At 39.9% G+C, this 25,540-nt stretch overlaps 1 protein-coding gene across 2 annotated transcripts in view; it reads right to left on the reverse strand.

Annotated features, from left to right (window-relative positions):
* The window catches only part of vwa8 (von Willebrand factor A domain containing 8), a 207,607-nt gene that overhangs the window by 131,403 nt on the left and 50,664 nt on the right, over nt 1-25,540 (reverse strand). For both annotated transcript variants that reach the window (XM_078409361.1, XM_078409360.1), the window contains exons 6-12: nt 19,213-19,377; nt 17,412-17,461; nt 16,167-16,275; nt 15,983-16,087; nt 11,134-11,262; nt 6,937-7,071; nt 6,755-6,832 (exon numbers count right to left, since the gene is read on the reverse strand). In XM_078409361.1, coding sequence (XP_078265487.1) covers nt 6,755-6,832; nt 6,937-7,071; nt 11,134-11,262; nt 15,983-16,087; nt 16,167-16,275; nt 17,412-17,461; nt 19,213-19,377 — 771 coding nt within the window. The remainder of the gene's footprint in view (nt 1-6,754; nt 6,833-6,936; nt 7,072-11,133; nt 11,263-15,982; nt 16,088-16,166; nt 16,276-17,411; nt 17,462-19,212; nt 19,378-25,540) is intronic.

The raw sequence follows: 25,540 nt of genomic DNA on the forward strand, positions 1-25,540 counted from the left end.
TTATTGTCCTCCTGATTACATTTTACTGATTGGATGCCTCGTTGTCAGCTTCTCCTCAGTTAACATTGATCCATTCTACATTTTCCTTGAGCTTCACCCCCATTGATCTCTCGTTTTCAGTTGGATTGACCCTTCCTTATCACTACGTCTCGTTCTCCCGTGACTCCACAGAAGGGTCTCGACCCGAAACATCAACCATTCCTTCTATCCAGAGATGCTGCCTTTCCCGCTGAGTTACTCCAGCATTTTGTGCATACCTTCGGTGTAAACCAACATCTGCACATTTGGTTTGTAGAATTTGTCATGTTTATTGTTCATTTTGGTAGCTCTGAGAAAGCAGCCCTACTCTTGGTAATAATATAAATGGAGCATCAGTTTGTTCTTGAACTATGTGGAGCACTTCAAATAATGTTAAAACAAATTAATAATTATGTTCTTTCCAGTTGATACTTATGAAAGCCAATCCTAAAGGGGCTCTCTTAAGCAACGGGGAGCTAGAAATATCAAGAATGCCTGCCACCCTGGTCATTCCTTTTGTTATCTTCTACCTTGCTGTTTGTATACTGTTTAGTCTATGACCTTTATGTGCACAAGGAATCTCTTTGCAACCTGTTGTATATGACAGTAAACTAATCAGATCTAAATCTGTTCTTAATTTTTTACTGTATCATAGAGATTAAAAATATTTTTGAAATAATAGATGTAAGAATCATTGAGTCATACAGCAGAGAATCAGACCCCGTTTTCTCTCACAATCCCATCAACTTGCCCCAGATTCTACCATTCACCTTCATACCAGGGACCATTTGCAGTGGCTAATTAACCAACCAACCCAAGGAAACCGAAGCGCCCAGAGGAAATATACCTGGGCACAGGGAGAATATGAAATCTCCACATAGATGACCACATTGATCATGCTTGAATCCAGGTCATTGGAGATGTAAGGCAGCAACTCTGCTAGCTGCACAACAGTTTTTAAAAAGATTATTTTTATTTATTTATTGTCAGAAAAAAATTGTGAGAAAGTTACGTGCAGAAAAGTCATAAAGTGCTGGAGTAACTCAGCTGGTCAGACAGCGTCTCTGGAGAACATGGATAGGTGTCTTTTTGGGTCAGGACACTTCTTCAAACTGATTCAAGCAGTAATGTGATCAAAAACATAAAAGTGCATTATTTCTCAATGAGTTCAACATTTGGGTGGAACAAAATAATCATCCTTAACAAGAACAATGTTATGTAATCACAATGTTATGTAAGTCTATGAACTAAATTTCAGTATTGAGCTGTTCATAAGCGGTAGGGTTTGTCTCTAACTGGGATGGCAATATACACGATGAAAGAAGGGTCTTGACCCAAAATGTCACACATTCCTTCTCTCCAGAGATGCTGTCTGTCATGCTGAGTTACTCCAGCATTTTGACTACCTATGAAAAAATACATCATTTGAGATTGTTGCCAAGGAAACAAACAACCTTCAGTGCAAATATAGAAACAATGGCACATTTTATGTCATAGCAACTTCAAAATGAATTCTGTACCAACATCAGTGACTGGAAATCATTCTGATCTCACCATGTCTCACTGATTTCCTCTTTTGACAGGTCTAAAAACAGGATAATTAAAATAGCATAACAAAAGAAAATGACTGAAATTCCCTGTTCTTTTAAACTATGTTACTGTGTTGAAAGCTCTTTCCTTTGGCTGCTGTTAATTTGTCCTAATTTGAATTATTAACTTGTTTATTCACAAACCTGGTACTAACACTTGTAAAACACGAGTGCCTTCATGTTTTGAGAAGCAGAGTTTTTTTGGTCATAATTCCTTTTCTCAACCTGAATTTAATTGTCAGATGCTCTTTCCCTTTAATCTTCCCAAAATCAAAGCCTCAGCGATTGAGCTTTAATGTTCTGTGACATTCACTGTTTGTGACTATAGGACAGAATTAATCCAACTGTAAATATATCTGCAACTGATAGAAATGAAAATGTTTGTGCTTAACATCATAAATGGTGATCCTTGACATTTTCACCTTTATTCCTTCAAACTTATTACAACAGCTATTTAGAATTATAACATATTGCGGTGCATATAAATATTGTATTTTCCATTAGCCTTGAAGTAGATGTTGACTTGAAGGATGACTAAAAGCTTAACATTTAATTTCCCAAAGTATGATTGCTCTGGGTGTCACAGTTCCATTCTATCTTATTTACTCGCTCATTTATATTTCGCTCCCACCCCCATCTCCTCCCTTTAGTAGACAACTGCTGCTTGAAGAGTTTCATAGACACCTGGTCACCATGGTGGCCATTCAAATGACACTTCATGTGCCGAGGCCAGAATCATTCAACGAGAGGTGTCAACATAGCTGAGGTATCGGAATTTTCCGCAAACATTTTTCAACTGAAATGAGAATGGCCTGTGATTTTCACCACTCATGACAACCTTAAAGCATTATAACACTATCTCGGCAGTGTTCAGTAACCAAACTGGTCTGAAGAAGGGTCTCGACCCAAAACGTCACCCATTCCTTCTCTCCAGAGATGCTGTCTGACCTGCTGAGTTACTCCAGCATTTTATGTCACCCTGGACATCTTGTGGTCAGTATAGTTTAGTTGTACATCACTTTATCATCGCATTATTTCACTGGTGCTTGAGCAAATTTTCAGTGTTTCCTTCTTTGCAACAGTGAATTTGCTTTAGGAGTTTCAGGAATCATCATGGGGAGCTTAATATTTTGGCCTGCCTTGCAGCTGTGACAGATACTGTAAAACTTAACTGAGTAATGTTGATGTTCAAAAGAACCCAGCTACCCTCCTTGGGTCACAGCCCTTGTACACCCAATGCAGCAAGCAATTAGGAATTGGTGGCTTACCGTATGAGGAGAAATTAGGAGACTGGCTTGTATTCTCTGGAGTTTAAAAGAAAAAGAGATCTCACAGAAATTTATGAAATTTTTACAGGCTCAACCCAGTGTGAATGTCAAGCACTAGGGGACATGGGCTCAGAATAATGGGCAGCCCATTTAGAACTGAGATGAAGAGAAATTTCTTAATGCAGAGGGTGTTAAATCTTTGGAATTCTCTATCCCAGAGACCTTTGGAGGTACGTTCAAAACAGAGATTGATAGATTTCTGGATCTTAGGAGATCAAAGGACATGGACAATACTGCTGAGGTAGATCAGCCATGATCTTCATGAATGACAGAGTGGGCCTAACCCTACATCCAGTCTAGTTCAGTACCGAGATCCCCAAGATTACTGAAGCTACATTCAGCAGAGTTCGGTCCTGACCTCAGGTGCTAGCCATGTTGTGTTTGTATATTCTACCATTGGTCGCATTAGCTTTTTCCAGAGACTCCAGTTCCCTCCCACATCCCAAAGGCACATAGGTTGATAGGTTAGTTGGCCACTGTAAATGACTCCTAGCCTTTGGGTGAGTGTTAGAATCTGGGGACAATTGGTGCAAAAAGGGTTAGCATGGAATTACTGTAAACAGATAATGCTTGACATTGTGCTCAAGTGCCTGTCACTGTACTGACTGTCTCTGACCTAGGTAATAGTTTTGTTTAGAAAGTAGAACTCTCATCTCTGAATCAGAAGTCTCAGGGTGCAAATCCCAGTCCAGATTCTGGGCTGACACTCTAGTTCACTACTGAGAATCCCATGATCAGTGCAGCAATTTCAGCCAATTTGATTCACTCCACATGATATCAGGAAATGGCTGAAGAGACTGGTTACAGCAAGGCTCTGGGATCAGACAACATGTCAACTAAAGATCTGTGTCCCTGAACTCTAACGATGCTGTTACAGTACTATGTAGAATTTTTTACTTGGCAAAAAAATTACCCAAGAGCACAAAAAAAATCCAATCATATAATTGCCACCCAATCAACATCAATCATCAGCAAAGTGATGGAAGGTATTATTGACACTGCCATCAAGCACTACTAATTCGTCAATCGACTACTTATTGCAGTTTAATTTAAGTTTCACAGGACCGCTTTACTGCAGAACTCATAAAGGAATCCTGGCTAAATCGAGGTTCTTGGTCCTCCAAAATATTCCAAATGGAATTTAAACTGGAGGTATCAAGAGGAAAGCTCAACTGATCCAGCCACATAAATATTGTGACTGCAAGAACAGATAAGAGCTTTGGTGAGTGATACAGGTCCTGACACACCAACTCATACGTTAGAGACAGGAAACATGTTCCCAATGTTGGGGGAGTCCAGAACAAGGGGTCACAATTTAAGAATAAGGGGTAGGCCATTTAGAACTGAGATGAGGAAAAACTTTTTCAGTCAGAGAGTTGTGAATCTGTGGAATTCTCTGCCTCAGAAGGCAGTGGAGGCCAATTCTCTGAATGCATTCAAGAGAGAGCTAGATAGAGCTCTTAAGGATAGCGGAGTCAGGGGGTATGGGGAGAAGGCAGGAATGGGGTACTGATTGAGAATGATCAGCCATGATCACATTGAATGGTGGTGCTGGCTTGAAGGGCCGAATGGCCTCCTCCTGCACCTATTGTCTAGTGTCTATTGTCATTCCCACCGCATAGTGGGTACATTCAGGAGCAAAATATAATGTACACAACTGGAAGATTGCAATTCCAACAACATTCAATACAGTTAGCTCCATATAAAGCCTGTCCACCACTTAAAACATCATTCCATTTAGACCAGTGCATTGTAACGACAATGTGTAGTATCTTCAAATGCTACGTGGTAAATTGCCTAGATTACTTCGACAGCTAAAGCTTCTGGCGTCTACTACACAGTCAGGAGGCACATTTAAACACCACCCCTTCGAGGTTCCCTTCCAAATGGCACATTGTCATGACCGGGAAACTGCATTGTCACTAGTCTGAACTCCCAATACTCCTCTCCTAACATCATTGTGACATTTCCATCACAGACTGCAGGTATTCGAGGTGGCAGCTACCCCCACCTTCTCGAGAGCAATAAATGTTGATCTTGTCAATGATGCCTATATCCTGAAAACTGAATGTAAAAAAAAACACAGAAGATTAAGCTTTTCAGAAAGACATTAAACCTGTGTCCATCTGAGCTCTCTCAGGTGGATTTTAAAGATCTTGTTATCCTATTTTGAACACGAGAAATCTTCCAAATATCTAGCCTAATAGTAACCCATCATCCTATTAATCACTGAAATGAATAAATTGCTCATTATTTTCTTGCTACTTATGAGATACTGCTGTGCACAGATTGGCTACCACATTCCTTCTAATCATACTTTATTGGTTGCAAATGTATGGACATGCAACTTACAAGAAGCCTTACACAAACACAAGACTTTCTTCTTCATTAAGTGAATTTCTTAAAGCCTCAAACTCAAGTAATATGTTCAAAAGCTATTCTCCTGCTGCGGATTTCTAATCTTCATACCTTTGATTGTATTTTTGAGCAACTTAGAACCATCGCTCATCCACTTCCCATCTGTTGTCCACATTAATCTAAATTGTCTCCAATGGTCTCCCTCAAATTGACTATTCTCACCAAGTCTTAAAATTATGCTTTCCTCTCCCGTTCTGTTTGCCTGTTATCACAACAGCATTTAGATTCATAGAGTCATTGAGTGATGCAGTGTGGAAACAGGCCCTTCGGCCCAACTCGCCCACACAGGCCAACTATGCCCCAGCTACACTATTCCCACTTGCCTGCACTTGGTCCATATCCCTCCAAACCTGTCCTATCCATGTACCTGTCTAATTGTTTCTTAAATGATAGGATAGTCCCAGCCTCAACTACCACATCTGGCAGCTTGTTTCATACACCCACCACCCTTTGTGTGAAAAAGTTACCCCTCAGATTCCTATTAAATCTTTTCCCCTTCACCTTGAACCTATGTCTTCTGGCCCTCGATTCCTCTACTCTGGGCAAAAGACTCTGTGCATCTGCCCGATCTATTCCTCTCATGATTTTGTATACCTCTATAAGATCTCCCCTCATCCTCCTGCGCTCCATGGAATAGAGACCCAGCCTGCTCAACCTCTCCCTGTAGCTCACACCCTCTAGTCCTGGCAACATCCTCGTAAATCTTTTCTGAACCCTTTCATGCTTGACAATATCTTTCCTATAACATGGTGCCCAGAACTGAACACAATATTCTAAATGCGGTCTCACCAACGTCTTATACAACTGCAACATGACACTCCCAACCTCTATACTTAATACTCTGACTGATGAAGGCCAAAGTGCCAAAAGCCTTTTTTGACCACCTTATCTACCTGCGACTCAACTTTCAAGGAACGATGCACCTGTACTCCGAGATCCCTCTGCTCCACAACACTATCCAGAGGTCTACCATTTACTGTCCTTGTTCAACATCCCAAAATGCAACATTATGGCGAGTCCGAAACTTGTTGGTTGTAAGAGGAGTTTATTGCAGCCGCAATATTCGGATACAGAGTTAAACAACAAGGTAAAGGACAACCAATACAAACTTACTGTCTTCCTTGAAGACTTCGCCGAACTGACTCAATCGGGCGCCAAACGCGCACATGACATCGCTGGCCAATCAGCGATGTCACTCTCTGGACCAATCCCTATGGTCGCGTTCCCACGTGACCTCGCTGGCCAATCCGAGGGTTCGACGACCTGGACCATTCTCTATGGTCGCTACAACATCTCATATTTTTTTGTATTAAATTCCATCAGCCGTTTCTCCGCCCACCTGGCCAATCGATCCAGATCCTGCTGCAATCTTTCACAATCTTAATGAAGGTGCAGGATTACCTGATAAAGAGTGATAGGTTCAATGCTATAGCCCAGCATATCAGCGAATTCCTTAGCAATCGCAGTTTTGCCACAACCCTGAATAATGGAATTAATAGATGTTTTTAAATCAATCACATAGATCAATTAAAATGTGCACATGTGAGCTTTATAATGCACAACATAAACTTCATTCATATTACCTTTCCACCAATTAAACACATATCCTTTACCATGTGTGACTGCATCATCTCTGCCAGAAGCCTGTCATGACTGGATGTCTTGATGAAATTTGATGATGTTGTATGAAACTTTAACGGTTTTGTTCCAGTGGGAATCTATAAAATTCACAAATAAGAAACAGATAATTGCCACCCTCAATTAAACTGAGCTCTCAACTAAATCTTTAACTGAAAGCAGTTTGTAAAATAAATTGAAAAACAAAAATGTATTTGGAAGAGAATACTTTTTTGACTTTATCTGACACAATATATCCATTTAGTAAAGCCTTCTCAGAATTCATGACAGTTTGACATTATTTGTACCGTGTTGTGGGTTTTTTCACTGCACCATGTGCAGATAGATCATCTAAATAATATAGTACAGATTTGATTAAGTTTTAAGGGTATTTATCTTATTGTAAAGGGTTGCCAAGAACACTGGGGCGTTTCTGTAAAATGATGCAGACTTTCACTGCAAATACTTCTTAAAGTACCTTTTGAAAATGGACAGTGCAAAGTCAAGTGACTATCAAACAAATAAAAATTCTGAGATTGCATGTAAGATATGACTGTACAAAGCCACTGCCAAGGCTACTGACTATATTTCAATTTAGTGTGTGGTGTGAATGCTCACATCTGAAATCAAAAATGCAGAGGCAGAGAGCCAAATAGCAACCATTCCACAACCTCATTAGATGGTCCACGAATTTCAAACTGCCAAGCACTATTTTGAAAACCTTTAGAAATGATTGCAAGCTTTCACAGACATTGATGAGAGAAGGCCCAATAGCCATTAGGAATTCTATCAATAGGCTTGTACTATGATAAAACATCTGTTCCCATGAAAGCGATCAAATGTTAGCTTCCATGCACCGAAAGGCTGTTGACATTGAGAAAACCCAATGGGCAGCACAGTGTGCAACGGTAGAGTTGCTGCCTTACAGCGCCAGGGACCCGGGTTCGATCCTGGCTACGAATGTTTGTCTGTACAGAGTTTGTAGGTTCTCTCCGTGACCTGCGTGGGTTTTCTTCGGGATCTCCGGTTTCCTCCCACACTCCAAAAACGTACAGGTTTGTAGATTAATTGGCTTGGTATAATTGTAATTTGTCCAAGTGTGTTTAGGATAGTGTTAGTATGCGGGGTTATCTGGTTGGCGCGGACTCGGTGGGTCGGAGGGCTCATTTCCGCGCTGTATCTCTCAACTAAAAAAACTCAACTAAACTCAAGCTCTGTAGCTCACAATCAGACTGTTACATTTCCTGAGATAACATGTCCAGCAGTTTTCAGCTCAAACTGGAAGGTTTGCTAAGCTCGAGCAACTGGTGGAGTTTCTGTGGAGTAAAAACAAGACCTGCATTTACTACATCCTAGCTTCTCCTAGTTCTGGTAATCTGAAAGGGCAAGATGTGCAGGAATAGTTGAATTGGGCAGAAATCTTCAGGTGTGTGCCACTTGCAAAAACACATTCAGGTAAGGTTGGTGATGCATTGGAGTGCAGCAACGTTATGGTATCATGTTATAACAGTGCAGGAGGCCACAGACAAATAGTTCAGTGAGAGTGGGATGACAAATTAAAATAGCAGGCCACAGGGAGCCCTGAGTCACTGCTGCAGTGGTGTCCTTTCATGTCTCTATCACACGTTGCCGGTCTAACTTCCCGAGTATGTGTATCTCTTCCAGTTGTAGGAAATTACTGATGGAAAATCCTCAACAAAGCAGAAGTAATAATTAGAGCTTTTAAAATTCAACTCACTTATCATTTGATTTGAAAATAAAACTAAATGATCACATCTTTCTCTGTGAAATCCTAATGAGAATGTTCACATTTTCTGTTAACTACAGAGGGATAATCAGTTGAAGCATCAGAAGACATTTAGTCAAAACTTTTTAGGAAAACAAATTGAATTACAGTAAAGAGTCTTGTTCTCTGGGCTTACTGCATTTTGGATAATTCGCACAGTAGACATAATTTTTACATTGGAAAGTTGTAGTTTGTTTACTCCTTCAACCCAAAATAAAACTTCAAAAGATTTACTTGAATCGATCATGTTTACGTACTTGTGCAAAATTAGTTGTAATATTCCCCAATGTATAATCAGGATTGAGAACTTGGGTAATAAGACACAAAATGCTGGAGGAACTCAGCAGGTCAGGCCGCATCTCTGGAGAACATGGATAGATGACGTTTCGAGTCGGGACCCTTTTTTAAACCGAAGAATGGTCTCAACCTGAAACGTAACCTATCCATGTTCTCCAGAAAAGTGGCCTGACCTGCTGAGTTACTCCCCTACTTTGTGTCCTTTTGTGTATGAACCAGCATCTGCAGTTCTTTGTTTCTACATTAAGAACTTAGGTACAATGTACATTAAGCTCCCACATTTATTGACAGGGATGTGATAAAACCAAACAAAATAAATCATGAAATTAAAGATATTTTATAGAGGTAATATTTGTGATTCATTAGCAAAATATATGTGAAGAAACAAAGTAGGTAACTAGATTATCAAAGCAGGTAACTAGATTAACAAAGGTTCCTCTGCACTTAATATGTTATAATGTTTTTGTATTTGAATACAAATCCCAGCTTCACGGACTGATTTTTTTCATCTCTATTCAACATTTACAATAATCACCAATATTAGACACAGAGGGAAAATTAAAAAATAAATAAAACACAGATGCTGATGAGGGGTCTCGATCTGAACCGTTAACTGTGTATCCTTAAACATTTGGCACTGGTCTGAGGTTTTCAGCAAATGTTATTTCTGTCAGCCCTGTAGTGAACAGCACTAATTCAAAATGCAGATAACTCTCGATACAATGCCAATCTGGCTCATTTAAATATATTTAATAGACTAGGTGAAATAATAAAGTGTACCTTGTTTACTTACAAGCAAAACAAATGTGACAGAATTGTAATACAGCCTCAGAATTAAAGGACGTTCTTTTAGGAAGAAGATGAGGAGAAATTTCTTTAGTCAGAGGGTGGTGAATCTGTGGAATTCTTTGCCAAAGAAGGCTGTGGAGGCCAAGTCAGTGGATATTTTTAAGGCAGAGATAGATAGATTCTTGATTAGTACGGGTGTTAGAGGTTATGGGGAAGGAGAATGGGCTTCGGAGGGAGAGACAGATCAGATATGATTGAATGGCGGAGTAGACTTGATGGGCCAAATGGCCTAATTCTACACCACTCATTTATGACATGATAATTAAGCTTAGTTTTAAAGCTATTATTAAACAAGAAAGGGCAAATTCCTTATTCTACCAATCAACAGCTGTGTCCCCAGCAGTCTTGCAATGTAACAGCTGGATTCTAAATTCTGTGCTAACCGTAAGGATTCCAACAGGGAGTGCCAGATTAAGGAATTGATTCATGCAGTCAATCATCCATGCTGGTATGTTAGAAATATTATATTCATCTCTTCAATTCCAACCAATTTCATAAACGTGGGGCAGCCACTAGTACTGTTTGCACAGCAACAACCAAGAGCCCAAGTAACATTGCTTCCTGAGATGAGAAAGATGTAGTCATAAACGAGTTCTAATGTTATCAAACTTACATTTTGTACCAGTACAAATTTGCACTAACAAATTATCTCCACAAGGAGTTAAACTTATATTTATCTATTACAAGATAAACCTTCCAAGGAAATGTGAGGCAAACATTAGCCCATTGTTGGCTGTGGGTTGGTGATAACGAGTATACAGGCGGAGGAACTCAACAGAGCGACAGTAAAACTAGTACGATGACTAAGGTGAGGAGGGACAGAGAAAGAGGGAATGCAAGGGTTACTTGAAGTTAGAGTACCTCTGGGTTGTAAGCTGCCCAAGTGAAATATGAGATGCTGTTCCTCCAATTTAGGTTTGGCCTCATTCTGACAATGGAGGAGACCCAAGACAGAAAGGTCAGAATTGGAAGGGGAAGGGGAGTTAAACTGTTTGGCAACCGGGAAATCGCGTAGACCAAGGCAGACTGAGCGAAGTTGTTCAGCGAAAAGCAGTGTTGTTTGGTAAAATTAAAATCCATTTGCTGTAATAGCTGAACGGGAGACAGAATCCATTTGCACAAGTTCCTTTTCAAACAGGAACGAGGAAAAGAGATAAAAGTACTAATTGAAAAGTAAGCAATCAATAGTGCATTTAGTCTGTTCTACCATCACCAACAGAGAATTAATTACCTTAATGGCCAACTCTTTGTCACCAATTTGAATAATGGCCTCAGCCTGTGATGTTTCTCCACTTGTTTCTTTAATACCTTTAACTTCCTTCGGGAGAGAGGAACTCGCTGAGTCGAGCAAATCAAATGTCTAAAAAGAATCGATTTTCAGTTTATTGATTGTTAAGTAAATAGTACATCACAATATCAAGGAAAAACTCACAGGTTAAACTCACAAGCTTCCACTTTATGAGGACACCTCTGCCATATTGATGAACAAATATATCTTACGATAACCTCTGGTCAAAATATTATCAGGGCACTTTTGCTGAAAGATGTCCAAAATGAACTCTACTGTTGGCTGATATTTGCAAATAAATATTCTCTTGAAAACTCTGGTCTCAAAGTGATTAGCCACACAAATATTGTAACTGCAAAAGCAAGCCAGAGGCACAAGTGAGGTGTGCGATGGAATTGCCTGGAAGAATTCAGTTCCAATAACTCTCAAAAAGCTAAACACTATGAGGATGAAGCAGACCGCCTGACTGGCACTTGATCAACCACCCCCAAATCTCCATTCTCTCCACCACTGAAGCACAGCAATGTGTATCATCTCTAAGAAGTACTGTAGTTACTTGCACAGACTACTCCAGTAGCATGGTATCCAAGAGAGCTATTGGCAGCAGGAGCATGGAAACACCATTATCCCCAGATGCCTCTCCAGATGACAAGCCATCATGAATGAGAAGGATATCACTGGTCCTTCACTGTTGTTCGGTTAAATTTTGGAATTTCTTCCCCATCTGCTCAATGGAAGCACCATCATCAGAAAGATTGCAGCTGTTCAAGAAGGTGGCTGATCACCATCTTTATCAAGTGCAATTAGGTACAAGCAATGACTCTGACCTTGCCAGCAATGCCTAGAAAATAAATGACTGAACAAAAACATTAACCCAGTTCATTTTCAGAGCTAGGTTATGCAAAGGCTCCTGATGAAAGGAAAGACAGAAAATGGGAGCATTACAGCTGCCACGGGGTATTAGAACTCTTGCAATCAGCCAAAGGAAACACTGTCGAGGACTGCCATCCTTTTCGGTGACTCACTTATTTCTTCTAAATTCAGTTCTTGTACATACATGATAAAAAATCATGATCATTGATTTTAAAACACACACACATTTGCTCCTGGCAAAATGTATGTAATACAAAAGACAGTACTGAAAGAGCACTGCAAGTAGTAATCTGATGATTTGACCAAATATAGAATAGCAAACAAGTGTGATTGAGAAGTGCCATGCCATGAATTTTCTGAGAGAGCTGTTTGACAATCAATCAATCACCAGACCATTTTAAAAAGCTTTCAAAATATTCAAATCTACAAAAAGAACCAACCAAGTGATTAGATGATCAGAATCGCCTGACAGTGTCATTTCCTTGCTCCCATTGAATGAAATAGCAGCTCATGTATGGGTCTGCTCACATTGCATCATCTTGACTCAGTTGGAAGTGATCTGACTAACTTAACCTCCTTTTCTAGTTTCTCAACCATTATCCTGGCTGAGAATTCAATGCAATAATACCAAGGAAGTGTGCTACCAACTGAATCACCATTTTCTGATAAGATTTGAAGCCTGGACTCTATTTGCTTGTTAAAGTGCATATAAGGGATTACAATGCACCATTCAAAATAAGCATGGAGATCCATTAATTTTTTTGAAAACATTAAATTCCCCTAAACATCAGGCTCTAAACATTATCTGGTCAGACGTGTCATTGCGGTTTCTGGGACAATAAATCAGCTAGAATAGTAATTACAGTTTTTTTAAAATATGTAGTATTCCCACAAATGTGTTCACTTTTAATTCTACATTAGTTGAGGTAATACACAGCTGGGGTTGGAGGGCAAGAAACATTACCTTTTGAACTAACCTTTAAAACAGAGAAGAGATGTTGTGGGTAAATAGCAAATTAATCAACCAAATTGTAATCAGGTATGAATAAGTTTGTGCTGTGGATGTCTTGCAAAGAGAAAAGTTGTAATTTAATGAACTCATGTATGTAAAATGGATGAATATGATATATTAAAAGTTAAGGATGTATGATAATACTTTACACCGCTGCATAGAGAGATTCATGACAACATGACAAAAATTTAACAATGGAAACTACAAGGAGCTGATTGTCTAGTCAGTCAGTTAGGCGGCCACTGGTGTTTCTGAAACCTTGCTGTATTTATTTGTCTACACTTTAGTGGTTATTACTTGATTAAAGCAGCACTTTGCAACACCCTGATGATGCTCAAAATGTATGTGAATGCATGCTTTTCCTGTTTCTTTTTAGGGTTGCCCAAATACTAATGATGGAAAATTTATTTAGGAATTCTTACTGACCAGGCCGACACATTGCTATTGAGGGCGTGCAGCGTAGGTTCACTAGGTTAATTCCCGGAATGGCGGGACTGTCGTATGTTGGAAGGCTGGAGCAATTAGGCTTGTATACACTGGAATTTAGACGGATGAGGGGGGATCTTATTGAAACATATAAGATAATTAGGGGATTGGACACATTAGAGGCAGGAAACATGTTCCCAATGTTGGGGGAGTCCAGAACAAGGGGCCACAGTTTAAGAATAAGGGGTAGGCCATTTAGAACGGAGATGAGGAAGAACTTTTTCAGTCAGAGAATGGTGATGGTGTGGAATTCTCTGCCTCAGAAGGCAGTGGAGGCCAGTTCGTTGGATGCTTTCAAGAGAGAGCTGGATAGAGCTCTTAAGGATAGCGGAGTGAGGGGGTATGGGGAGAAGGCAGGAACGGGGTACTGATTGAGAGTGATCAGCCATGATCGCATTGAATGGCGGTGCTGGCTCGAAGGGCTGAATGGCCTACTCCTGCACCTATTGTCTATTAAAGGAGAAGGCGAAATTCAGGAAACCTATGTTTTGATGAACAAGCCACGAGCAGAAGAGCTGGGGAATTGCCATAACCATGTTCTAGTCTCAGCTCTGATCCAGAACTTCTTTCAGGAACAACAACACCCCAATTTCTGATATTTATTTTGTGAGGTCAAGGATTCCTGGCCTATCACAAATAGAAGATGTAGTACGTGAGCTACTTTCTTAAAGTGGCATATCGTGCCATGAAGACGCTACAGGATTTGGACCCATGATGGGAAACAAAAAGCAGTGCACATCTACATCAGAATTGTGGGCAACTTGAAGGGGATATTTGCTGGACATTTTCACATGCCTAATACTTTTGTTCTACTACTCAACTACCCATCAATTACTTTAATCTAAAATGATATTTGTTTTACATTTGATCATAATCTTGGTGTTTATTGCTCTTTGTTAACAGCTATTATTATCAGCTGCCTAAGCCTCAACCTCTGGAAATTCCACCCTGCTATAAGATGTGGCTCTGTGCTTGATTTTGCCTCCCTTGAGAAGTAAATTAAATGAAGTAGGGGTAGGTTTTTAAGGAGCATAAATATGGAAAGAATATTTGTAAAGCAGGGAGGAAATTCCAGAGCTTACGTGGCCAATAGTGGAGTGATTGAATTCAGGGACCATCAATAACCTATAACTGAGCAGCATTATTTATCTTGCAAGGCCAGAGGTCAGAGGAGATTACAGAGATCACAGAGGGCTTGAAATAAGTTTGAAAATATTGTTATTATCGCTGAAATAAAGGTACTGACTCATCTGCGATTATTAAAGTTGCTAACGAGTACAGTCACGTTCCCACATTATACACGCTACATATTGATCAGCAGGAAATACATGACAATGCAATGGCTTATTACGTCAGTAATTCAGCACCATTGAAAGAGTCTGTTTTTATCAACTGCAAAAAAATAGAATAGCGCACATGGAAAATAATCATTGCTTAATCATTGAAATCTTCCATGTACACATTTTAATGCAATAACATATCTGTTGATATCATTGATAATCTGCTGATATTATCTCAGCTGCCTAATATGCTGGTGCTTTAAGATGCTCTTTGATTATCTGTTAACATAGTTTATTATTTACAATGTGCAAATTTCACTTTCTGGTCAAGCCAAGACGAGTGAGAGTACATTGCTGCACCTTAGGCTGAAAGGATTGCATTTTCAAAGCACTTTTATGATCTTGATCAATGTATGTCTAAGCCGATATATGCACAGCAACGTTCATGAATGTTGCAATCAGCTAACTTGTTTTAGTGACATTGGTTGTTAAATAAACATGCATTATTGTTCGTGTGGTGGTGCTGCGCAGCAGCTGCGGCTCACCTGCAGTCCGTTTGTCTTTTAGGTTTTTTTGTTTTTTGTCTTAATTGCAAGTGTAGTAGTTGCATGTGATGTAGTTTTTTTTGTGGTTGTGTGCCATGTGTGTGGGGGGGGGACTATAAAATTTGTCTCTTCCGAACGGAGATGCGACCTTTTTTCTGGGCCTTGTCTCCGTTCACGCTGCGGCAGGGAAGAGAAAGACATTCTGGCCTTCCATCACAGTGAGGAAGTGACTGGAGGAGACTCACTGTGATGGATGTTTTTTTGTTTTATGTTGGTTTTTGTGATTGTGTGTTTTATTGCTTTCTTTTTTTATTGCCTCCCATTGTTGACTGTGGGTAACGTAATTTCGTCCAAAAACGTGTTTTTGGATGACAATAAAGGTTATTCTATTCTATTCATTAGGACCCCTCTGTACTTCTTCCTGAATAAGTTTCACAATGTCTTTAATCTCTACCTGATAGGTTTAATGCCACACCTTAAGGTCACTGCTCAGCTGTTCTAAATGGAGTGCTAGATTTAATGGGTAACTGGAGACCAATTGCTCAGTGAATCAGTCATGATAACTAAGGCTTCATTTCTGTAATGGTTCTACTTACTTTCAATGTATCTTCCACTCCAGGTCTACCTTCTTTCCCAAGCATTAAATCATGTGGATAAAGTCTATGGAGCAGTTGCTGGGCAGACATCATGGGGAATGCATCCTGGTCAGAGAGTAGAACATTAGTTACATTATTTTGTGAATTCAATGTGTAAGATTGTTCAGCTATCATTTATACCTACCATGATTTTAATGACAGCCGGTAAATTATCCACAGGAAACTCAGGCAAACCAAGAGTTGTGGACTCTTGAGTGCAGAGGGTTGTTGCAAAAGATAACATCTGAGATATTCTGGCAAAGAAGAAAATGCTTTAGTCATAAACTGAGCAGGATATTGATCAGGTTAACCTTTTGTGTTTTATGCTGCAAAACATCTATTTTAATTTTCAGCCACATTTTGAATATTTAACAATCCTCTTATCACAAGTGATGTTAAATCTTAAAGTAGTGCTGTTGAGATATCACACTGGGTGCAGCACTATCTGACAGTAACTTAATGCCCTTGTCTGATGTTGTGCCCAATCCCTGTCACTAGTCATCTAGCATGCCCATTTTCATGATATATTGCCACTCCAAATCCAATAAAAATACAAATAAACTATTTAAAATCTAATAGGATGATGCTTGACTTTATTTCAGGCATCAATATTTTTACAGCTAATAAACGCAAATGTTTAAAGAAAATTAAAAGACAGGTTTTAACCATCCTATGATCTCCTTGGTTCTTGCATGTAATGCCTCCTAAATATTAGTTATAATTCCTGGTATCTTCAAAGCAATCTATTGGGTTAACATCGGGTTGCACGTGATAAAGATGAAGTTTTCACAAACATTTTCACAGTGGACAATTGTTTTGATACTTTCCAAGAAATGCACCAAAAACTGCTGAAAGTGCTTTGAAAATGGGAATGAGTTGATAATGGTTCCAAATACTTCAGAGAGCAAAATGTCAAGGGGCAAAATCATGTGACAGGCGCCAGGGAGCACTTTAGTCTGGTTTGATTAACTGTTAGCCCAAACTTAAATGGTGCTATGTGGATATGGAATACCTAACTTTGTTCACTTCTGATCTTGCATCAAAAAGAAGCTGTTTTGTCTTTCTTCGATAAAAATGCATGACATTGCGCTTCACCAAATTATATGTCAGGGAATCTGGAACTGAAACAGTTAATGTAGCCAGATTGGAAAAGACGTCAAGGAAGATAACTCAGAAAAGTGGTCTACTTATAAAAAGCTCAATACTGGGTCAATTGCTTAAGCACTTGACTACTTAATAGATAATTCATTGGGCAGCTTCCGAGGAAGGTTAGGGATATGAAATATTAATTAATTCTCTATCTGTAGATGTTATCTAACTTGCTTAACACTTCTCGCAACTTTTGTTTTATGATATTGACAAATAATAGGTATGATATTATAATCCATACCTCTCAGTGGGCACATTTGGTCCAATAGCATACAAGGCTGTCAACTGGTCCTGGAAAAATGAGTGAAAAGGAATGAAAATTGAAATGGGATGAAACAGAATTTGTTCAAACTGTGAAGTCTAGTGTAAATTTATCCCAAACCAATCAGAATATAAATATCCACAAGCCATAATTTCTGAAGCTGGAGATTCTTGCTGCGATATAATCTACAGCAGAGATATGCAACATCATTGGTGCTGATGTTAGTAATACTGAGTTCACCCCACAATAATTGGCACAAATTTGAACCCAAATACACTGAATACTCAAAAGTCCAAAAACTAATCCCAATACTTCTACCACCACTCCCGACATAAAGGTAGACTACCCTCTTTCTAACATACCCCCACCTTCATCACATAAAAAGCCAATGGAATACCTAACTTCCATTAAAAATAACAAATTCCACAGACGTGATTCCAGTTGTCAGTACTTGATACTAACAAAAAGCAAGGCACTCAACATAAAATATACACTGTCTGACTACGTGTATCTACCAATTTTCATCTATTATGATCTAATCCTTCCTCAAACAAAACACAAAGTGCTGGAGGAACACAGAATGGCAGGCAGCATCTGTGGAGGGAATGAACAGACGACGTTTTGGATCAGGACCCTTCTTCAGTCATTTAATCCTCTCTTCCTCTTTACTAAATTAATTTCATTTTTTTCCCAGTTTTATTTCTATCCTTTTCTCTTCCATCCATATTTTTATCTTTTTATCACCCTCATCCTTCCTTCTCACCCTTATTCCCTTCCCAGCTTCACTAACCTCTGAAATTTGAAACTGCCAATCTGGAGGATGGATGTGTAGAAAAGAGCTACTTCACATGTTTAGTTCGGTTTAGTTTTAGTTCAGTTTAGAGATACGGAGCGGAAATAGGCCCTTCGGCCCACTGTGTCCGCATGACCAGCGATCTCGGCACACTAACACTATCCAACACACTAGGGACAATTTACATTTATACCAAGACAATTTACCTACAAACCTGTACGTCTTTGGAGTGTGGGAGGAAACTGAAGATCTCGGAGAAAACCCACGCGGTCAAGGGGAGAACGTACAAACCCCGTACAGACAGCACCTGTAGTCGAGATCGACCCCGGGTCTCTGGCGCTGTAAGCATTGTAAGGCAACAACTCTACCATTGCGTCACCGTGCCGCCCTGTTTAAATCAACTGAAGAGTAAGCAATGTCTTGGTCTTCCAAGTCAAGCAAATTTAAAGAGTTATAGTTAGGGACAGCACGGTGGCACAACTAGTGGAGCTGCTACCTCACAGCTTTAGCAAACCAGGTTCAATCCTGACCTCTGGTGCTGCCTGTGTGGCGTTTGCACGTTCTCCCTGTGTGTTTCCTCCAGGTGTACCAGTTTCCGCCCACATCTCAATGACAAACAGGTTAAATTGGCCAAGCTTAGTTGCGTGGTAGAATCTTGGGGTAGTTGATGGGAATTTTGGGAAAACAAAATGGGATTAGTGTAGGATTAGTATAAGTTGTTACTTGATGGTTGTATGGATTTGGCAAACCAAAGAGCCTGTTTGTGTGGTGCATGATGTTATGAGCAAAACCATTCAATAATTATTTTCATGCAAAGTGAAGAAAACTGTTTTATCTAGTTATGTGGACTATGAATTGTTTATAGCATGCAAATAGATTCCACCATAAAAGTACATTAAATCACGGTAGCATCATTCTAATTTGTGCCCAATTAAAAAATCATGGTAAAGACACTGAAACCATATCACATGAATAAGTCAAAATTACCCGAAAAGGCAGGAAATAAATGTCCCTGGCCTGAAATCTTGAACGAAGCGGAGGATCCAGAGGGTTTCCAGGATATCTTGGTACCGGTAGACCCAGGGCTATAACCCTGAAGTCCTCACTAACTCGTACAATTTTCCATATGTCCAGCTCTTCTTTTGTATGTTCCTGTATGGAAAGTAGCATGTTATCATGTTAGCATGTTAATATAGATCTCTAAATGCTATGAAAAAGATCACTGCAAATTCTCCATGTCAGTCAACCACTTGGTTTGATCGTAACATAAACATAAAGGGTACAGAAATTTGTACACAATTGCATGTGTTAAATGCACAATGCATTAACATATGTATGTTGAACTCTGTGTCTGAAATTCTATCACTAAAGTCAATGGAGCCAAATTTCAGAAGAGAATATCAAAACACCACATGCATTTGAAACAACTACAAACACACTTAACTAATTATAGGCATCAAACAAACACAATGTGAAAAGAAAATCTGACATTAACACAATCTTAACATTCTTCCTCAAACTTCAATGAATCGGCTCAGTGTTCCAGCACTGGTTCTAAATTACCATACACTCCAAATTATATACCATGGAGTTCATCAAATTCTTGTTCCACCGACGAATTCCACTCAAGTGCAGCGTGGAATCACACAATGGCCATCAAGTTCAGAAGTTCTGCATCTGTGCTTAAGTCCCAAACTTGCTGACATTTGAGATGGGAAATGCATGCAATTTGTCAGATGGAATGGTTCACAATTGCTAGCAAGTTCCATGTATTGAGAGATAAGATAAATCTTTGGTCTACAGCAAAACCATCCCTCAAAGTATCAGACCTGTATATTGTACTGTGAAAGAAACCTTGAGAGCCAGTACTATAACATGTTGATAAAATTGAACTCTTATTCAAGGAATATCCATTGAGATTCAGGGAAGAAGACATGACAAGGGCAGGAAATGGATTAAAGATGATGAACATGTGGGTCTGGAAGCACTGGGAAGAACTGGTAGATATTATCACGGTTCAAGAAGCACAGATCTAACAAAACTGAAAAGTGCCTGGGGATTCCAGGGAGCCTTGAAGGCTCAAATAAGGCCATGATGTTAGCTGGGAGAGCCTAGTAATACTGAGAGAGTCCAGTGATAATGAAGATAGTCTCTACAAGGGCTGGAAATACTGGAAAAGGGAGGTAAGAATCTATAACTGATGAACTTCCAAGAACAGGGCCCCAGTGAGACTGCACCTGGAGTATTGTGTGCAATTTTGGTCTCCTAATTTGAGGAAGGTCATTACTGCTATTGAGGGAGTGCATCGTAGGTTCACCAGGTTAATTCCCAGGATGGCGGGACTGACATATGGTGTAAGAATGGGTCGACTGGGCTTGTGTTCACTGGAATTTAGAAGGATGAGGGGATCTTATAGAAACACATAAAATTCTTAAAGGATTGGACAGGCTAGATGCAGGAAAAATGTTCCCGGTGTTGGGGGAGTCCAGAACCAGGGGTCACAGTTTAAGAATAAGGGGTAGGCCATTTAGGACCATGATGAGGAAAAACCTTTTCACCCAGAGAGTTGTGAATCTGTGGAATTCTCTGCCACAGAAGGCAGTGGAGGCCAATTTACTTGATGTTTTCAATGGGAGAGTTAGATTTAGCTCTTCGGGCTACAGGAATCAAGGGATATGGGGGAAAAAAGCAGGAAGATGGTACTGATTTTAGATGATCAGCCATCATCATATTGAATGGCGGTGCTGGCTCGAAGGGCCAAATGACCTACTTCTGCACCTATTTTTTCTATATTTTCTATGTTTCTATGACTGTGGGCTTTAGAACAGAGGCAAGGCCATAGATTTAATAGGGAAGGCCTGAGGCACTGTGATACCGGGAGGTACTAAATTAGGTCTGGATGTTTCTGTAGTAGTATCTGGAGGTGTGGTTATGAAGAAACTGTCTGGATGCACTGAGTAGACTCTGAAGGGACTGTATGATGGAAAGAGGAATTGAAGACACAACAAAGAGTCTGACATTCTGGGGAGGATCTGCTGATATTGAAGTGGGAGGGTCTGGAGGTGGTGAGGGTCAGGAGACACAGAGTGATGCTTGACATGCCTGGTGAGTCTTTAAAGCTCAGAGGGATGGTTAACCAGAATCAAAACCCACTGAGAGAATTGGGCAAATTCTTTAAGGATTTTTTGGAAAGTGTAAAATAGTGAGACAAAGTGGACGATTCTAACAAAGAGCAAAATCAAAATGGCCAAATTACCTACTTGTGTGCTGCATATTCTATTATGCTATGACCATTCACCATCTACAACCTCACACACCAGCTTCGATCTATTACACACACCACCTTCTTCATGCACCATCCTCTCTCTGAACCCTTGTTTTCTCAAATATACCGACCACATCATACTGCTCAGATTACACAAATACAAAGTATTTTCAGACAAACTGCATTGCTCTCTATTTCTGATCTTACATCTCTTACCTATTCACAATTCTCTGGTTTTACAAACCACCCACAGGACCACCAACTACTCAGAATCTCAAGTACCTTTTCACATCCACGGGCAACATCCTTATTTTATCACTCACACACCACACCCGTATTGTCAGTCATTCCACCCAATGTATGAACTCATGAAATAATTTAAATACACGAAAAGTTAATTTCTAAATATTTTGCAGAGTGCACTATTCCTCAGAGTGTGATGATTATTTGGAATGATGTGCCAGAGAGGGAAATTAGTTCAAAATATTGGAATTCACTGGGTAACTGGAATGCTGTGTCTGGGAGGTCCAAGAACTGTGCAGCAAAATAACTCCTCCAAAATTCTGTTAAAGAGACTAGTTAATAATGCTGAAAACACTCAACATGAAAGATTCCAGGCTCTCTTTGTACTGTCATCACTGGCCAGGATATGTCCTTCCTCGCTTGGTGTCAAAACCTCTGGCAATGTGTCTGGCTTCTATATGCAGAGCACTCTCTTTCTTAACAAAGGAATAATTGCTAAAGACAATCTCAACCCCATTAGGTAGCCTGTGGCCAAGATTGTCATTAGTTTTACTTCCTTCAGAGCACATTAGTTGCAATACATTAGGAAAGCAAGGAAAGTGTATAATCCTGTGGTTGCCATTGGCTTAAGGCTTTTACAGGAAACACTTAGGCTACATTGAAAGATGTAATTTAATGGCTTCCTGGCAGTCATTATATCTTAAAAAGATTAATAAAGTTGGCAGCAGCCCATCTCCATGGTATCACAACTTCCATTTAGAACATCCTAGAAGTTAAGATTCCTGTGTAAACAAAAGTAAAATCAAATGACATTAAATCAACATATTGGTTTTGAAGAAGACTGTCCTAAACTGCCTGAACAATGTAGTAAATACCTTTAGTTTAGTTTACTTTATTGTCACATGTACCAAGGTACAGTGAAAAGTTTTTGTTGTGTGCTATCCAGTCAGCAGAAAGACAATACATGATTGCAATCGATTACAGGGTATAGATACATGATAAGGAACTAACATTTAGTGCAAGGTTAAGCCAGCAAAGTTTGATCAAGAATAGTCCGAGGGTCACCAATGAGGTAGATAGTAGTTCAGGACAGCTCTCTAGTTGTGGTAGGATGGTTCATTTATCTGATAAATCTGGGAAGAAACTGTCCCTGAATCTGGAGGTTTGCGTTTTCATACTTCTATACTTTTTTGCCTGATGGGAGAGGGGAGAAGAGGGAGTGGCCAGGGTGTGACTCATCCTTGATTACAGGTTGCCTACCAACAACATTAATGATTGAACATTTTGCTACTGAGATGAAGATTGCCTGTGATTTCCTCCACTTTTAGTATTTTGAGGTGGAGAATTAAATATCACAATAGTTGAAAATGTGGCCGTGTCACCTCTTTTAAGGTCAAGGACAACCTGGACTGCCACAACTGATGTCTAAACTCCTGGCTCTGGAGGAAATTCATTCATTAATATCACCTGTAGTCGGTGCAATATTGAAGCAACTGCGATCAAAGTAGGTAGTAAATGTGTGAATACAAACATAGTCTTGTGAGGAACTTGCATGATTGGCTTTGTGAAGCAATGGATTGCAACAATTACGTTGCCACAGATAATCACAATCAAATCCTTGGCTGCTTCCGTGTTAAGATGGTCTTGAGGAAGGGCCAGATTGTGGCTGGATTGAAACCAGTGCTTCTCAAAAGCAACAGATGTGTCAAGCAGCTGACGGTGAAAATAGAACATTTCAGGGCTCATAAAGGGTGTCAGGACTATGAGGGAGGAACAATATCCACATTTATCAGGAAGTAGTATGTTTACTCCATAAACTCTGGGAACCCAAACCCACTGAATGATAATGTTGATCAGAAAGATGAGCACATCACATGAATAGGGAAGGTTTTTGTTGCTGGACCTGTGCGGTATGGAAAATGTCCTCTGGTCATTACTAATCCATTCCACAAGCTTGTGTTAATACACTAAAGACAAGGCAAAAATCTGTTACTGTTTAACACAACTTGTCAAGAAGAAAGTGCGATCTGAAGATGATAAATATTCCGTTATTTAAAGACATGAAACAAAGCCCTCAAACTTTAGGTTCTGCTGGCATTAGTTCTGAATGTAGCTGTTGTCTCTATGAGGGACTGAACCTACCATAGTTCATGAATATCCCTAAAGCAGTTGGGAATGTTAGGAACTTTTGAAAATAGGTGATTCCATTACTAGTTCATGGGTTGGTGAAGTAACTCCACTAACTCCCCTTCACTAAACCAGCAATTTGACCTGGAACAGCCAACATCGAAGCAATAGCCAAGAAAGAACACCAATGCCTCTACTTCCTTAGAAGGTTTAGGAAGTTTGGCATGTCTCCAACAACCGTCAGGATGCATCACTGCATGGTTTGGGAACAGCTCCATCCAAGACTGCGAGATATTGCAGATAGTTGTGGACGTAGCCTAGACCATCACGCAAATCAACCTCCCTTCCATGGACTTCATCTATACTTCATGCTGCCTTGGCAAGGCCACCAGCATAATCTAGGACCAGTCTCAATCCGGCCACTCAATAGACAATAGACAATAGGTGCAGGAGTAGGCCATTCAGCCCTTCGAACCAGCACCGCCATTCAATGTGATCATGGCTGATCATTCACAATCAGTACCCCGTTCCTGCCTTTTCCCCATACCCCCTGACTCCGCTATCATTAAGAGCTCTATCTAGCTCTCTCTTGAAAGCATCCAGAGAATTGGCCTCCACTGCCTTCTGAGGCAGAGAATTCCACAGATTTACAACTCTCTGACTGAAAAAGTTTTTCCTTATCTCTGTTCTAAATGGCCGACCCCTTATTCTTAAACTGTGACCCCTGGTTCTGAACTCCTCCAACATTGGGAACATGGTTCCTGCCTCTAGCGTGTCCAATCCCTTAAGGGCCTGTCCCACTTAATCGATTTTTTAGGCGACTGCCGGCGACCGTCAAAGTCGTAGCAGATTGCCGAAAAAATTAACCTACGACAATGTCCACGACAATGCCCGTGACAAGCTAAGACAACCTACCACATAGGCGACGGCAAGTTGATGACAACCGGCGACTCAGTCTTTGCTACCTAGGACGTCCACTACAACAGGGACCACGGCAAGCTAAGACAACCAATGAAAACCTGCACTTATGTGGAGGTGTCACAAGCACAACTCACACGTGAACAGACCAACAGCAAGATCCGTCCAGTGAAATTTCTAGGTATATTTTGCATTCGTTTGAAGTGTCCATTAAAAAAAAAGATTTTGGCATGCAGTTATCCATCTTTCATAGGAATATATTGTTTTTGAATAAAGTTGATTTTGGTGATTTAAAAAAAAATAGGTGTCGGAAATTATTGAATTTCTAAGTACTTTATCATGACATCTCATTCAAAGATTCTAGTCGCATTCATTTTGACCATTAAAATCAAACGCTGACACACGCACTTCGCTATGAGAACTCTTGTCATTCATTTATTTAGATCAATGAGGCAAAGACGGACACTACTAACACAAAGATAAATGGTGTTTTACTGCTGTGCTGTTTGTGGGGGTATGCACACCTGACCATAAGGACAGCAAGGTCCGGCCAGACCATTTCACACGTCCATCCAGTGAAATTTCTAGGTATATTTTGCATTCGTTTGAAGTTGATGGAGATGGAGTATGAACAAGGGTCTTCAAAATATACCTAGAAATTTCACTGGTCAGGTGTGCATACCCCCTACAAACAGCATAGCAGTAAAACTCCGTTTTACTTGTGGTTGTTGGATTTCCCTTTTGTTCTTTCATTACTTTGAA

This window comes from Rhinoraja longicauda, chromosome 12, assembly GCF_053455715.1.
Source record: "Rhinoraja longicauda isolate Sanriku21f chromosome 12, sRhiLon1.1, whole genome shotgun sequence".
Lineage (NCBI taxonomy): Eukaryota > Metazoa > Chordata > Chondrichthyes > Rajiformes > Arhynchobatidae > Rhinoraja > Rhinoraja longicauda.